Source organism: Megalopta genalis, chromosome 1, assembly GCF_051020955.1.
Source record: "Megalopta genalis isolate 19385.01 chromosome 1, iyMegGena1_principal, whole genome shotgun sequence".
Taxonomy (NCBI): domain Eukaryota; kingdom Metazoa; phylum Arthropoda; class Insecta; order Hymenoptera; family Halictidae; genus Megalopta; species Megalopta genalis.
Window position 1 is genome coordinate 35,589,126 of NC_135013.1, and position 17,480 is coordinate 35,606,605.

Genomic DNA, 17,480 nt, shown 5'->3' on the forward strand with positions numbered 1-17,480 from the left:
GCCTCGCCTCGCCTCGTCTCGCCAAGCCGGCCCCTTTCCTCTCGCGCAATGCATGCGCTTTATTCGCCTCGCTCGACCTCAAGATTATCATTAAGACGTTGAACGCGAGAGCACCGGTACTACCGACGCGGCACGCGGCGCGCCGAGTTCCGAGAGCATGCGAGATAGACGACGATGCCCGGGTCTGCTCGGGACGTCGGGACGCCGGGACGCCGGGACCAGCCAGAGATTACGACGCAGCCGAGCAGCACGGAGAGCCTCGCCCCGTTCCTATCCGGCAAACAGCTAATCACGGGACTAAATGAAAGACGCTTAACCCGGGGAGAAGCGTCGCGGTCGGATCTTTCATGGAAATGAGCCGTTCCCAGCGAGCGGCGACAAAATGCCCGGACGCCGGACTCCGAATGCAGATTCGACGACTTCCGCGTTAATTACGCCGGCCTGAAGCGTAACTAATTCCCCTCTTCGAGAACCTTCCGACGTCCGTGCGAATCTATTCGAGAAAGACCCGATTTTTCGCTAGCTTCCGTCGACCGAAGCCGTTTCCGCTCGATTTCAGCTTCTACGGATCGAAGCTTGTCGCATCGTAAAAATCTACGGTTTATATATTATATAAGTACATAAGCAAACTCGCTTTCTTCGAGGGAGCTACTATGCGCGTCCAACGCTTGAAATTATTCCTGCGAAAAAATAAGGAACGCCGAGTACGACGAGCTGGTTCCGAAATCACGCGGCTTTTCCATTTAGCGGTCGGATTGGCGCGCCACGGAGAGGAGCAGATAAATCATAGAGACCCTTTGGAAATTGATTCGGTCGGTTGCGCGCCCAGAGCAGCTCTCCTCGGTTCCGTCCGAGTTGGTTCGCGAGGCCGACTCGGCTCGGCTCGGCTCGGCTCCTCCGTTATTTCATTATCCGCGACGTCGATGGCGGATCGAAGAAAATGGGTTACGGTGGCCGCAAGATTAATGGTGCCACCTGCTCGCAATTATAGTCGAGAGAGTCGAGAGCGGAGAATCGCGCGCGGTGCGTAAGCAAGGATGATCCCTTCCGCCGCGGGAAACTCCGGATCGGGTCTCGTTCGGCTCCTGTCTGCGGGCAGAAACTCGCGGCGTAACAGGTAGTTCGTATTCCATTCACCGATCGAATTATAATGGCTGCTGATTGTACCTTTCTACCCGTAATTGATCACGATTAATTTATTATTCGAGCCAGCGCGGAGCTTTACTTTGTATCGACCCGGTAATTTCGCGCGTCGCGTCCGAGATCCGCGCCAATTTCCTCGGGCTTGTTTCTTCGAATTCGAGCCGCTGATTTATGCCGTTCCGCGATGCTCCGACAATGTCCCCTCGTTAAATATTTGCAGAAGCTTCGCGCGCCGGTGGTAACCGAACCGCGGATCTTCGCGCAATTACGTTGGATTCGAGCTATAAAATACGAGGGAACGTCCGCGTCCACGTAGAGACAATCTTCCACGGTAGTTTGTAAAAGTTCCATCGAAAATAAACGCGGTCGCGATTGCTCCGCGACGATTCGAACCGATCCGAGCTTCGCGTCGGCCTCCGCCGCGTCATCGGTGACCCGCGCGTCACCGAGGCCTAATTCCAACTCCTATCTAGAGTTTCGTTCCAGTTCCCGTACACTCTCGATTGCGTCATGCGACGCGCGAGCCTGAATAGCTCGAGCTCCGGAGACGATCGTCGGAGTTGGAACGACCTCCGGAGCGATTCCGCCTCCGTTCGGTGCCGTTCTGGGTCGGGTCGATTCGGCGGGTCGGGTCGCATCGACGGTCAATTTTCCCGGCCTAGAAACGCGCTCGGGCTCGTTAGGAGACGATCGTTGTGCCAGCGAAACACCTGTACAGCGGTCGAATCGGCTATCTTCCGAAGCCGCGAGCGAAAGGATAGGCGGCCGAGCGGGAAAAATCGTTCGACGAGGCGACATTGCGCAACGAGATCGGGGGATTCTCGACAAAGGAAAATGTCGCGCCGAGAGTTGCGCGAAGCGGCGAAGAGGATGTTCCTCGTCGGCGAAAGATCGCGCCGATGAAACAGGGCCGCGATCGTTGTCCTTGGTTCGTGGCAGCGTTTTTTCCGGATTTCAGCAACGGATCGAGCCGAGACGGACACGATCTCGAGGCCTCCCCTCTCACCTTTTCCACCGCGATCGACGGACATCCACGCTCGAAGCGTGGAACATCGTTAACCTTTGAGATCATCCTGGCAAACACACAGACACGCGCGGACGACGGAGAACGGACTCGCTCGCCTCTGCCTTCTGCCTCCATCGTTGGCTTCGCCTCTTCGCCTTTGCCACCGCCTTTGCCTTTGCCCGTGCCTCGGCTCTGCCTCGACCCGCGCGCGTGTCGCTCCGATGCATTCCGCGAGGATGACTGCCTTTTCCCGCGAGCACCGAGCAGCCGTGTGCGTACGCGCGAAGAGTAACGGGACCGAGCCGAGGGATCGATCGCGCCGGAGATCGAAGGTCCCGCGAGATTCGATTCGATCGTGGAATGGCGAAGGTCGCCGGCGAAAGGAATACCGTTCGTAACTTATCGATCGGAGACCCGGGAGGATCGACGAACGGGAACAGGAAACTTCGGCCTCGCGACGGAAACGCGCACCGTCTTCCTTCGCGATCCGTTCCCTCGTAAAACTCCGCGAGGACACCGAATTACGACGAGACAAGATAATCATCGTCGAAGAATAAAAGTTGATCGCATTTACATCGGCTGCGACGCGGCGTCGAAAGAGTTCGCGAGCAAATTCTAAGTTCGTGCGAAACCAGAAACGAGACGTGGGAAGAACGAATTACGAATTCGAAATCCTTCGTCCGATTCTGTAATTTTTGTTACGACAACACTCGTTGCTCCGCTGTTGTAGCTTCCTCCCCAATCGACGTTACGCCATAGCGTCTCTTACCGATTGCGAGAGAGCTTCTCCGGAGCAACTGAACCGAGTTCGTAGCGAGGCGTGATCCTACCGGCGACTCTGCAGCGTCGTTTTCGCACGGTCGACCAGTTCCATCTGGAAAAGCAACGGGGGTCTTTGCCGGGCGTATCGTCGTCGACGCTGAACGATCTGGTAACTTTTCATCGGTGAGAACAGGTCCCACCAGTGTCGCGTCGCGTCGCCTCGCCTCGCCTCGCGTCGTCTCGCGTCGCCTCGCATAGGGGACGAGGGAACCTCGCTGCGAAAAACGATCGATAAAACCGGAACCCATCGGGAGAGTCGCGGGCAAACGATGAGCCACCGACGCCGTTCCTCCCACTCTCTCTCTCTCTCTCTCTCTCTCTCTCTCTCTCTCTCGCACTCTCCGCCACGGCCAACCGGCAACAAATGGCCGGGTGTTCTCGCCGCGATAATAGGTTGCGAATAAATTGGAAACGACGAAATCGTCTAATTCAGCCAACCGATCTTCCCCGGTTCGCGCGCGCGCACGCGCCGATTTATCGGTTTGATTAACGGAACGCGAGCATCGCCTCTCGCCTCTCAGTCGGACCGGTGCGGCAGGACCGATTTAAATTTCGTTTTAATGGATCGTCGATTTACAGAGGAGTCCGTTCTGTTTTGTACGATTTGTCCGGACGCGTGTAATTATCATTGCATTCGTTTCCATTAAATGTAACCACGGTGCATCGATCCGCGGTTAATCCTGCATTAGGAGCTGTAAAAAACACCTTGTAATTTTTATGTTCTAGCTTAATCGGATACTGGAACGAACTTTTTGTTTAGTCGATCGCTTTAATTAACCGAGTCTGGTCGTGGCATGTCGTTAGAGCTGGATTTAGATCGTTCTATTTAACCCAGGTTAACGAACCTTATCATTTCGAAGATCCTCGCCTTTTTCTTTTTTTTTTTTTTAAATTACAATTTTATTTCCTTTATCGATCAGCAGTTCGAACAAGCAACGGGTCAGTACCTCTAAATATCTCCGGTGCTTCCAGTGTTTCGTGTTTCTTTCTAACCGTGCTTGTCGTAAACGACTAGAATCATCCGTCTGGTAATAACGCTACTCACAAATAGCATGGTTACCGAGACTTAAATTCCATGCTAATAAATCGTTCGTTTTACACGGTGGTTAAGAAGGTACGATATTGCTGGACACGAGTAATCACGGTTGCGTTCCTTTTGATTTAATTTCAGCCGGTGCCACGCCGCGCCTCGCCTCGCTTCGCCTCGCCTCGCCTATCGCGAAAATAAAAGCACCATTTTATCTTCGAACTTAATCGGAAAATGAAACGAATTTTCGGTTTGATAACCGGCCGATCCTCCCCGAGTGTTTACGCGCGATCGGATCGCGATCGATCCGATTTATCGACGGCCTTGATTAACGCCGCAGCCTATCCATTGGTCGTCTATCGGCCGTCTATTGGCCGGAGCCGGCCTTCCGTGATCGGTTCCGAACAAGTCCGACTTATAATTGGATTAAGTTATGCCGGGCATTAAGTTATGGCCGTTCCGGCAATAGCCGCCGCGAGCCCCGCAGCTTCCACGTTGTAATTTCGTCTAAATTGTGCGTGGCTCGAGCGCCTAGCAGGTCCTAAGCTCTATCTGGCCGGTCGATCTAAATTACGGTCGCCTCGTATAAATTCTATCGGGATACGATATCTAGGAACCGGTGCAATCCCCCGTCGAAGGAGCTCCTCCTGCCGGATCGTTGATTATGTGCGATCGAATTGGAATCCTAATGGATCCTTTTATTCTATTATTTTATTCCCGAATGTTACGCGCGAATGTTACCGAGGGTTTGCAGTTTCGAGGCAGAGTTCGCGCAGCCTACCAACCGATAAATTACCATTAGATCCATATAGATCCAATTGCATAATATCGGCGATTCGGGCGATCTCGATGTCCCAGATTTGTCTGCTTCAAGATATTGGACAAGATCCGTTCGATTCTCCGAACGATCGATAACGACGGTAATTCCCGCGAGTGATATTTTCAAACTGGAACATAATACCGCATAATGCTCGATTTCGAGCTTGTTCCCCGCAATTTTCTCGTAATCCGCCATCCACCGGCCAGAACATCGATGCCCGTTCAACGTTCTAACCGCGCGATCGGCGCGTTTAATATTCATTTAATGTTTATTACGACACGCGGAGACTACCGATCCATCGATTTCTCCGAAGCGACTTTGTCGGCCATCCGCCGGAGAGATAGGAGGCTAGAAACTGATTAGAATACCATGGATTTCCTCGCGGCTCGGCTCGGCTTGGCTCGGCTCGGCTCCGCGCGATGCGGCGCGAGCAGCTCCTCCCCTGCAACGTGACGGAATGCGCGAGTCGGGCCGGGCCGGGCCGGGCCGAGCCTAGTGGCTTTTGCGTCTCGGCGCGAGATGAGTTTACCGAGCCGAGCCACGCACTATCCACGGAATTTCTATCGGTCCCGCCTCGACGAGACCCGCGAAACGAACACGCTTTTCCGGAGATGCAAATTTTCATCGTCCCTTCGTTTCCACGTCGACGACGCGCGATCTATTGTAATCTACCGCGAGTAATCGAGGACAGATCGCGCGTCGTTTACGGAGCTGGATCGTCCATTTATCGATCGCTGTTCGTTGCTCCGCTGCCGATCCGATATTTAATTCGCAAATTTCGGGCAAATTTTCTGGACCGGCGCGACTTTATCGAAAAAACATTCGACAGCTTTGGATCGTTCGTTTACCGCGAAAGAAAAGAAGAGAAGACGCAGGATACGAGGTCGTTGCGTTTCCTTCTTCTTTGCGATGCAAATGGGTTAATCGCGAGACGCAACGGCTGCGCGGTCATTTATCTCGACTTTTAATAGTTGTAACGAGCCGAAGATAACGCAACAGCATGTTTAAATTCTTCGGTGTGTTTACCGCTTCGCGTTTAATAAAATCCGCGGTCCGCTCGCGAGCACCTATCCAGCAGCTTCGGCCGCATCGCGATCGCGGCGGATATTCAATTATCAAGGCTATCGTAGGATAGCATCGAGAGTCGTCTTTGCGACGTTTCAGGGAAATTGCAAAACGGCTTCTCGTGGGTTTGGCCAAGCGGCAACGTTCTCGGGACTCTGTCGAGGGAAACTTAACCTTTTCAGCCTAACCTTTTGCGAATCGCCTCGCGGCGGACTCCGCCGATGCGCTTCGTGCGTGCAGTCGTCGCGGCACACCGGTGTCCTCGTAAGAAGACGGTGGTCTCGACGAAGCTTCCGAATGCCGCGGTCGTGGAAAATGTAACACGCGCGGAAACGTAATCGTTTGTAAACGATTCGGCGATTACTTTTCGCCGCTTTTTTACTTTTCGCCGAAGCGATCGCCGATTGGTAAAGAGGCGAGAAGATCCAGAGTGGTCTGTTCATCGCCTAATTTACTCCCGCCCCTCTGTCGAAACGCGCTGGATCGTCGAAGCTGTAACGGCGATATAACGTAATATCGTTAAAGATGTCGTAAATGCTTGGATGCGGTCGTTAAGGGTTGCGGACTGGTTGCCCGACCGGGCGCTGGCTCATTCTACTTGGATCCTAAAAGTACAGCGGCAATTAACCCTTGGACAGACAAATCGAATGAAATTCGCTGCGATCGAAGGTGCTGATAGGTTGTTAACTCGACGCTTGGTAATCATGACAGAAATGGATAATTGTGCATAAAGCGAGGCGATAATCTTGAGAAATGTCAAGGAATAGAACCACGTGGAACAAGTAACGAGCCGACGCCAGTCCTAACGCGTCTCCGAAATTTCCGGCGGCGCCCTCCGTCACGCGGAAATTTCATAATTAATAAATCTCGGCGTTTAGAGGAGTCGCGTGGCCGGGAGCGGTTCGATTCTCGCGCGATTGAATTAATAGGCCGATGTCCTTATTAATTGACTCTGCCCCGGTTACAAATTGCAGTCGGCATCGGGGAGCGCGTGCGCCGGTGGCTGCTTTCATTGCCGGCCCGCTTCGCGAGAATAGAGGAGCGAGACCGAGAAAGAGAGCGAAAGAGAGAGAGAGAGAGAGAGAGAGAGAGAGAGAGCTCGCAGAAGGTCGAAAGAGCCAGGTTGTTGCGCCTCGAGTGCGGTCGCCGGCGACGTTGGCGCGACCGACGAGGATGCGGAATGCTCGCGGAAAGCTCGCGACGAGGAAAGAGGGTGTCGATCGAGCCCGGTGTTCCCTTAACGGCGATCGATCCTTAATCCTCCGAAACTCGCCTCGTAGGTACTCGAGCGCGCATTCTTCTTCTTCTTCCCTTTGTTTCGTTTCGTTTCTTTATTCCGTCGATCAGCCCCCGCCCGATGGTCGATCAATCGTTGCCAACGATTCTATCAGGGCCGCCGTTAATGTAACGCTAAGAAGATTTATCGATGACGCAAATAATATGCAGACAGTCGTTCGAAGTGACGCGAGCGTTCGCTTATCTCGCGGCACCGGGCAAGATTAATGCGCGCGCCGAGCGGCGCGTGTACCGCAGTTAATAAACATTGCGGAGCAATAATAGCGAGCCGAGCCGTGTCTCGCTCGCGGAAAGAATCCGCGAGCTGATCGAGCGAGCGTCGAAACGTCGGTGCGAGCTAGTTAGTCAATCGGCGGCTCGGCGCGGCGCGGCGCGAGCGACGATCCGCTTCTTCTCGCGCCTTCTCCGCTCTCCTCGGCAGCTCTCGGGTCGAAGCCTTTTACGCGACGTACGCGCGTATTTTTCGCGAGATAGCGCACGGTTCCCGCTCAGGTTTTCGTCCACGTAAATCCCACCGAGGACACGAGCGACGCGAGGCGACGCGAGGCGACGCGAGGCTGGAAGAGGTCCAGGCGATAAGCGTCGCTAATTTCTGTAAATTCGCCGGCGACTCGGCCAGGGCGTTACGTTTTAATTGCGGCAATTAATTAGAGGCCGGATCGGAGGGGGAGCCGGGCAAAGACTCTCGGCGGCGCGTACGCTCGCCGAGCCGAGCTTCGAAAGCCTTGAAACGCTCGTTCCAGACGACCTTCGGTCGACGGGAGGCGAAGCTGCCGAAGACAAAGTCGGACGGAGAAGTTTCTCTCGGCGGTGCACGCGCGAACACCGCGCGAGAGCACTCTCTTTGGCGTAACACGGAAAGATCGAAAGATTATTGGCCGGTGGTAGCGAGATGGTTTTCCGAGAGGGTAGAAGAGGCCGGGAGGAGATCGGCTGGAAGATGAAGAAACCGCCGCGGGGCGCGACAACTCGTGTTTTACATAAGCTGCGCGGATCTTATCTGCGCGTTCCGTTCCGTTCCGTTCCGTCCTGCTCTGCTCTGGTATACACTCCCAGGACACCGCAACCGGGTCACAAAGAAACCTGCTGCTACCAGATTCTCGACGACCCGAGCCCAACCTGCCACAGTTTATTTCGCTTTTTTAGCTTTCCGAGCTCTCGGCCGTTTCTCTCGCGCGTGGCACACCGCGTCTAGCCGTTTCTTGCTTCCACGTTCGCCTACTACAATTTCAACGCGCTCCCAGGCCGTGCATACCTTTTTTAGCGGCGCTGGAAGAAAACTGCAGCTTTATACGGTTTCTCTCGCTCGCCGCCGGCTCTCTTACCCTTTCCGATTCCCGTCGCTTCCATCCGCGAGTCGAAACTTCCGACCGACCGAAACCAGCGACAAGGTGTCGCATCGATCGAAAGTTCTTTCCGATTACGAACGAACTAGAAAACGTCCGCGTAGTACCGGATACGCGACGAGACTCGACAAACGTCGGTTTATAAATTCTGCTGGTTACGGGGTCCGCGGCCTGTAATCACGGCCGGCCGAGTTAACGACATTCTCCAGCGGCCGTCCGACCGTCCGACCGTCCGAGATAAATCAAAACGCGGAGCGCGAGGACATCTCCTCGAACGAACCGATCCCCGCTAATAAATACGTCGCGCGTGCAGGAAAAACCTGGATCGGGACGATCTCGTATACATATCGGCCGCAGTCGTGGCCGCGACTGCAGCCGGACGCGCGCCGGCCATGATGTATCGTCGCGTCGTACACGTCTGGGCCGTGGGCCCCGCGTGCGCTCGGCGTAATCCGCCGACTATCCGGTGCGCGCATCCAGGAGCTTAATAGAGGCTCCCGTCCGCTCGGGCCCCCTCGATGGATCGCCGATTTTATCCTACGTTTATTCCGGATCGCGTCCTCTCGGTTTCTTCCGCCGGACGTTCCTCGACTCCTGCATAAAATCGAAGATAAACGTCCTCGGTTCGCTGCCAGAATATTTCGGCGCTGGGATGGCCCCTTTCGATTTCCGATTCTCGCGATTGCCACGCGATTCGGAGAATTCCGAACGAAGAGATTCCGAGACGCGGCGGAGGATCGATCGATCTCGGTGGATCGGCTTCGGCGCGTTACGGAATCGCGGTCGCTCTTGGAGCACGCGCTCCGGTTCGCCTTCTTTGGTCCCACCCACGCGACGCCTGCACGCGCGTGCACCGGTCGGCGCGGCGTATAAACAAATAACAAATTGTAGTCGTCGGGCAACAAAGTGAACCGAGCTCGGCCCTCGCTCGCCCCTCGCTCGGGTCCCGCTCCGGTCTCGGGAGCGTTGGACGTTTCATGGATCGTTGTGTACGAACGTCAAGTGTGGTTAATTGTACGGTCTCCATTCAGCCGTGGCAAGAACGCGGATAATAGAAAGTAAGACGCCGGCGCGCGGTCCGTGCAATACTCCCAACGTGCACCTCGGTGCGCAGCGTGCAGCCTGCGGCGTGCCAGGAATTTTCGTCGGGGCCCGGGCATTTCTAAATCGCGGATTTTATTGGCGTCGATCGTAGACCGTGGACTCGGCGCGGGTTTTACGCTCGCGAAACGCGATCCACGATGATTTCGTGCGGCAACGCGCGCCGCGCCGGCAAACAAGCTAACGGTATGCCGCCGCTTTTGTCGTGGCTGTTATTAAGCGCTCGCTGGAATTTAACGTCGCCGTTTCTGGGTTATAAATACGGGTTAGCCGGGTAGCTCGATTAGCTGCCCACGACTATCCGCAGCTGGACGCGGTTCCGTCGGGCCGGCCGTTGTCGCGATTCTTACGACCAACCGAATCGATTTAGATCTGCCGGAATTGTTGCGCGCAATGACTTCACGCTGCCCGGATTAACGTCGCGGATCTCTTAAACAAGAATCACCGATCGTCGAACCGTGGCAACCGAACGCTCGTTTCCGAGACGTCGATCGCGTCGAGGAAACTTCGGGATACGGTCTGTGCAAAGTTCGCGGCGCCGGCTTCCTTCTTCGCAGCTGGTCGACGCAGCGCGTATCTCGCGTTCCTTTTTTCAAATTTCACAAATTCCCGAGTCGAACTGTAAACTGCGATATCTCGAACCGGAAAGCGTAGAAGGACGGACTAGAGTCGAAGATTGCGCAGTTTCAGGAAAGTCGAAAGAGCGAAAGAGCGAGCGACGCGTGCTCGGAGAGGAACCGGTGCCGCGCGGCGATGCGATCTAGTGTTCCGCGGAAGGCCGGACAAGAAGCGTTCACGGGGTATTAATAAAGCTAAGCGGAGGAGATTCTTCCAATCGGCGCAGGATCTCGTAAGAATCTCGCTCCGATGCCGCGGAAGCAAGAGTCCCGGCCGGCCACGGCGCTCGGAAGAGTTGCATGAATCGCGTGTCCGCGGCCGCGCATAATTCACGGCCGCCAGCTATTTTTTCGTTTGTTTTTGTTGCATTCGGCGCGCCGCGCCGCGCCGCGCGGCTGCGACGTAATTCTCGAAACGCGAGAGGAGCTCGTTCGCTTGTGCATCATTCCGCGGGCGCGGTCATATTTCTCCTCTCCTCGCGTGCACGGAAAAATTTACATTTTACATACGTCTTCTCTCCCTCCCTCTCTCTCTCTCTCTCTCTCTCTCTCTCTCTTTTTCCGTTTCTTTCTCTCGATGATTTCTGCCTACACCTCCGGTGCACGCGGCCTAGCGTCCCGTCGTTTAATCGCTTCGAACGAGCCGAAGAAGCGGAGACGCGCGATTTAACGGGGATTTTTTCCATCGCGGATCTTTTGCTCCGCGGCGACGCGACGACCGCGACGACCGCGTTAACCGCGCGGCTCGTCTTGTTTCACGCGCGGCGCTTGATTAAGCGGTAGAAGGCATAAGCGGCCGCTGACGAACCTTTACCGTTACCGGGCTCTTTTATCGCCGGAGACCGGCTAATGAACCGCTTCCACCGAGGCGAAAATCTACATTCGACGGATTTCACGTAGTCGCTTCGCGCCGGATGCGATTCCACGGGCATCCATTTTTCTCGTCGCGTCGACAACTTCGGAATTCCTTCTTTCATCGAATAAATCCTGAAACGAACTTCTGGAAATTTTACAAACTGACCGGCACGCGTTTAAATCGTTTCTCCGAGTTTTCCTGCATACGTCGCTGTCGTCGAAATTGCGATAAACGTGCAGCTTCGTCTCCAAAATGTTATCTCCCGTCGCGTTTCAACATTTTCTTGTTTAATCTTAATCTTAAGCCGAAGCTATAAAAAAATGCGTCGTTACGAAACTCGTTCGCGCGTCGTTGGACCATACTTTTGTATATGTATAGATCGGGATTCCGGCAAGCCGACCCAAGGTTCGCGAGGCAAACCGAATCTCGAGGTCGGGCACTCGAGTCTTTCGACCGCTAGCATTCGCGACTCTTGCCCCGTAATTCGCTTTAATTCCCACGCTAATTAATTCGCGGAGGGCACGTCGGACGACGCGGCTCCCCTTTCCGGGCAGATCGTCGCGTGTCGTCTCGCGCCTTCGCTTTGAACGCGCGAACCAAAGCAAGCTCCGCAAATTGTCCCGAATAACCCTCTTCAGATTTCTTCTGTTCGCGAATGCGACGAAAGTGGCGCCGAATACTCGCGGCGAACGTCTGCTTTCCGAGCCAATTTGCTCGCGTATCATCCCGTCTGTCCGCGTCGAAACAGCGAATGGGGGAAGGGGGGGGGGCTCTTTCAGGCTCTCCCGCGATCTCGTCTAAACGGGGCATCGACCGATTCGAACGCGAGACAGCGAGATGAATGGGAAATTAGGCAGGTGTCCGGAAGGTTTCGGGTCTGAAGTCTTCCGGGTAAGCGATCTCCGCGGGCCAGGACTGGCTGTCGTCTCGGGGGAATCGAAGCAGCTACTTTTTTGCGCTCGTCCCGCGATCACGAATAACCGTGATCCCTCTTCAATTTTTTCCGCGTGTCAGCGGCTGACAGCCGGTCGCTTCTTTCGATTCCGCTGTCTGCCACCACCTCGTCTCCATTCCCCGTGTCCTCGTCTCCGCGTCGCGTCGATCGCGTTCGAACGTCGAAAGGTTAATTGCCGCTCGATTACCGATACTTTGTCACGACTCGCGACACGACCGCCGGTTTCGACTGTCGACGCAGCTTGCGCCGATCGCCGCGTACCGATCTGGATCGTAAAATTCAGTTCGAAGACTCTTTGTTAGAAAATTATTGAACGAATTTCCAAGTTCTAGCATGCCGACGCGTACGATGCAACGACGAACGTAAAATCTGCGTATTCCATGCAATGACGGATCGTGCCCGTTTTACCTGGCTCCGGAAAAATAAGACTACCGGTGACCTTGACGCGGGTCGCGACCCAGCGTCCCAGCAGCGTCTCCGAAGGGGCCCGCGATTTCCGGCTCGTCGAATCGTCGCCGCGCGTCCGGTCGGCTCGATTTCGTTTTACGAGGCGAGAACTATTCGCCGACATAGTAATAAGGCGTTATTCCCGCGAAAGCACCGCTTTTACGAGTGGCGAGCAGCCCGGGCTCGTAACGCCGCTTATTGCGCGCGGAACGACGCGTTTCCGCGCGGGAGACGCCGCGCCGCGCCGCGGACCCCGCTGGGGACCGAGCCCGTTCGCGCCCGAAATCGGCGACAAAGTAACACCGGAAGATTTTATTCGCCCCTCCGCGGTTTTTACCGTCGTCCGCGTTACGAGGCACTAAATTATCCCGGCCGCGGCCGGCCGAGCAATAAAACCGGCGCTCGACAAATAAACCGCGGAATTGCCGGGTGCCCGGCGCCCGGGCCTCGCGGCTCATCGGGAACGGCCGATAAAAACATCGTTTCGCGTTCTAGACGCGAGCCGATAGCCTATCGCCGAAACGCTTTCTCCAGCGACCGATTTACCGATCGGAGGAATGGAAATTTCGCGGAAACAAGAACCGCGCGCGGTCGGGCTCGTCGTTGATTTGCTCGACCGCGGATCCGCGTTTCAGCGAAAATCCAACGAGTTCGATCTGCGACTATTTATTCTCCTCTTCGCGCCCCAAGGATTCGCTAGAATTCCGGTACGAACGACCGTCGCTCGCGATCGACGCCGACCATTTTCATTTCGCACGGACACCCTGTGCACGCGCGCCCATTGGTATCCCTCGGATATATTCGTGGTTCCTCCTAATTTACAGACGCTCCGAAAAAACAGACGCGCATTTATCCGCTCGAGCGGAAGATTGCATCGTTTATCGTGCGTCGACATTTGGTTGAACATCGAATTTGAACAAACAAGGCGCACGCGTGCATAAGCGAAGACTCGTAAAACGGACGTACAGCGTCCGTATTTGGTAGACGCCGTTCGAAATTTACGCAACGAGAATCTCGTAAGTCGAGAGGTTAACGGAGCAGCAATTATGCTTTTATCGAGCAGGTAGCGGCACCGCGCGAAGCGAACGAGTTTGCATAAAACTGCGGCACGATTCCGGAGGTCGTCGAAGAACCGTCGCGGTTCCGAGCACGCTGCTATAATTTACAATGGTCCACCAATCGGCATTGAATTATCGTATTATTAAACGAGATCGCCGTCCGTCGAACGATTACTCGAACGAATTGCCGGCTACCGCGACAGATTACCGATCGAAGCGCCGCGATTAACCGGTGACATTGGGTTTTTGTTGCAGCCGGAGACGGTACCCCAAGCGAGGATCGACATGACTCGCGTGCTGGAGGTCGCCGCAGCCGAGGACATCACCGGACATCCTTACAGCCTCGCCGTGACCTCGCCCGAGGGCGTCACCTTCGTGAAGGGCACGTGTCGCGAGGAGACGCGATGGTGGGCCGACGTGCTCCAAGTCTACTCGAGGAACAAGGTACGTTCCCGTTCGTTCCCGTTCGTTCCCGTTCGTTCCCGTTTCCGTTTCCGTTTCCGTTTCCGTTTCCGTTTCCGTTCCCGTTCCCGTTCCAGTTCCAGTTCCCATTTCCGTTCCCGACGAAAAAGTCCGCGCCAACTCGTTCGCTGACATCGTCCCGCGCGCCTGCGACGTCCACGATATCGAATAATCGAATTAACCGTACGCGCGTTGTCGTTTAAAGTCGTAATACTCCATTTTCTCCCTCTGAATTGCTTCAATATTTCACGAAGAAGGTGTGTCACGTCCGATCGAACGTTTCAACAACCCGCGATCGCAACGATGTTCGAATAAAAGGTTGCGTCGAAAAAAAAGGTCTCGACCGTTCGAATAGAAAAGTCAAGCAAAGTTGTCCGCGGAAATAAAGTTTCAACGGTTGATCGCAGTCGCTGGGAAAACGGTAAAACGACAATGTTTCCCGTCGATCCGCGCGCTGCCTTATTAAAGCCATTTCCGCCGGTGCGGTGAGACAAGTCGGCCGCAACTCTGGTATAACTGCACGCGTAACAAGCATGACGCAGAAGGATGCAGTAATGATTATGCGGCGCACCGTAATCAACGAATGACAGCCGCATGGCGCGGCGCGGCGAGGCGCGCGGCGGGCCCGTCGGGAGTCGGGTACTTCTTTTTCAGGGCTGGGCCTGAAACGCGTAATTCGCTGCTCGAAACCGATTTCTACGGTTCCGGGCAAACGTATTCGGACAAATTCGAAGCTTTCCGGAACAACGCAACGCGCCGATAGATCGATAGGAACTCGCGAGCACGGACGTCGAAGCATCGTTCACGGTTCTTCGTTTCGAGCGGTGTCGAATCTCAAATGCGAGACACTTTACGGTCTGCTTTGGAATAGCTCTCGAAGCTCGATCACGCCTGACAAGTTATGTACTGGCAAGTGGCGGTATCGTCGAGTCGCGAACGTAAAGAACCTCGAATTAATACGTTAGCGAAAGAAAGGCGGGAGGGAGGGTGGTTTGAAAACCGGTGAGTCGAGTAGGTACATAATGTATACTTCCGAATAAACATTGTCGGTGGTTGGCCAGGTAATGCGGTGGAGTGTCCAGTGTGTCCGGTCCGCCGGTTAATTCCCGCGAGCGCCCGGCGAAGAAACGAGCTCGGCAAAAGTGCGATAATGCTCGATCATTAGCGCGGGCTGTCGCGGCGTCACGCTCGTTACCGCGCGAAATAATGCGAGCTGGAAGGCAGTCGGGTCTGTTCTCGTCGTCGACGTCGAGCGATCCGCGCGAGCGGGGCCCTACTGTCCTTTTCTCTCGTCTCCTCTCCTCTCCTCTCCTCTCCGCTCCTCTCCTTTCCTCCGGCCTGCTCCCCGGGATTCGCGCTCGCCTCGAAGGACTGTTGCTCGCGATGCGGGGTTCTTTGCTCGTTTCTTTTCGACACTCGCCGCAGGAATAGAGGAGCCCGATTATGCCGGCGCGGCGCGGCGACTCGCGGCGACTCGCCGCGACTCGCGGCGACGCGACGCTGCGAACGAGGGACAATGAACGGCCGACCAAAGTCCTCCGTGTTTGTTAATCCCCGGGGACGATTCAATTCGATTCCCGGCCGGCCGATTCAGCTCGATCCGACAGCCATTCAGACCGCTCGCGCTCCGGGGATTAAGTTTGTCGATAGAGGCGTTTGTATCTCAATTAATTTTAATTGAGCGCGGGTCTCGCGCGCTTTCTAGCTGCTCCTAGCGGCCTTCTCTCGACCGAGACCTGGCCGACCTTTCTCTCGAATCTTTTCTCTCGCCGCGTTCCGGATATTTTCGGTGTTCCGCCGGTGGAGCTATCTTTTCGCTGTTCCAGAGGATCCGAAAAGGTGCTGGAAAACGAATAGACGAGCGCTTCGTCGGGCCGATCTTCGCCATCGGATTTTGAAACGCGTCCCACTCGAGTCCCCGTTGAAACGATACAAGCCAGGAATTTATCTCCGCCGCGATCTTCGCGAGATCGTCGGATGCCGTGTTCGCCGCTGTCGATCGACGATCGACCGTGTACGCCCGTCATCGGGAGACAATCGCTTTCCTGACAACAACGGGAGTTGCGTAAAAAGTTGATCGATCGGGGAATGGGAAATCTGCGTCGACGTACCGAATCTTTGTTCCAACATCGTCGAGCCGACGAATCTTTCGCGATGCAGATTCTCGCGGAGATCGAGGATCCCGCGTAGTACCTTCGCGCATTGTCCCGCGCGTTAGGCGTCGCTCGATCGATTCGGTTACGCAAGGAACGATCGATCGGCAAATGGAAACACCTCGGCTCGGCTCGGCTCGGCCGCGCCGCGCCGGTGGACCTGCCGGCCGGCCGGCTAGCCGGTGTAAACGTACGATTACGTTACGAGGCCAAGGCGAGGCGCGTACGTACGCCAACACGGGAGCGTACGCGAACGGTGAACGCGCAGGAAACGGGGCTCCGTTTTATTTTTCTTCCTCCATCGCCGGGGACCGGCCGTGGCCGCAGCTCGGCGCTGCCGCGACGCGAAATGCCGTCGGAATCGCAGAGTCGCGCGTCGTCCGATCGCGAAACCAAATACATACGCGGTGGACGCGAGCGCGAAAGCACCGGCTTCTTCCCGCGTGGGAACACCTGTCCGATCCCATTTAAACGAGCCTCGTTAATTGCGAAATGATCCGCGAGCGCGCCGAGCCGCGGAGCGAACGCGTTCCACGCGGCCTCGATGCCGCCTCTCTATCTTCGTCGAGTAACTTCATTCCCGAGTCCCGATCTCTCGATCTTCTTTCGCGTCAAGCCACGCACCGTTTCCGTTTTATCGCTTCGCTCGCGGTTATCTAGTCCCCCGGTTCCAACCATCGACAGCCGGGGAAGCCCCTCGAGTCATGCTTTTCGCCTACTCGTTTTTCTCGCGAACGCGCGAAACCCGTTCTCTCAAGCCGTCCCGTCGACGGTCTACTTTCTTCGCGAGGGCACCGACGAAACGTTCGCGAGAGATTCCAGCAGCGGCCGATACCTTTAACGCTGAAACGCGCGCGCGACTCGTGCTCTCGCGATGGCTTCGCGCGGAAATTACGAACGTTCGGGCAACGACTGCGACGTTGAAAATCGTAGAAAATCCCATAGACGCGATAGAGCGGTCCGACAGCGAATTTTTCCGATGGGGCGAAACAACTCTAACATTAGCGCGTTATCGCTAATCGCGCGCCGTCCGGTGGCATCCTCGGAGCGAACCGAGCGCATAAACGATCCAGTTACGAGCATCTTCGGGCGCGGTTCGGCTCCAACGTTCGCCCGTTCTCCGAAAGTTCGCGTTACCCTCGTATTTCTCCGAAGGCCGTCGCGGGAATCGGCGAAGCCGAGTTACGCTCCGATCGTCCGTTTCATTCGAGCCGATTACGGGCCAGTTCCACTGATAAATTGATCGTTATTACGGCGGCCAGTGGCGCGATCCATCAGCCCGGCATTTGCAGACGCGGCTGGATCG

The 17,480-nt window shown here is 55.6% G+C and overlaps 1 protein-coding gene across 9 annotated transcripts in view; it reads left to right on the top strand.

Moving 5' to 3' along the window:
- osp (myosin phosphatase Rho interacting protein outspread) overlaps window positions 1–17,480 on the top strand; it is a 177,505-nt gene that overhangs the window by 141,272 nt on the left and 18,753 nt on the right. For all 9 annotated transcript variants that reach the window (XR_013034906.1, XM_076526676.1, XM_076526683.1 and 6 more), the window contains one exon: window positions 13,815–14,003. Coding sequence is in view for 8 of the 9 variants with exons in the window: in XM_076526676.1 (XP_076382791.1) it covers window positions 13,815–14,003 (189 nt within the window). In the remaining variant the exon portion in view is untranslated. The remainder of the gene's footprint in view (window positions 1–13,814; window positions 14,004–17,480) is intronic.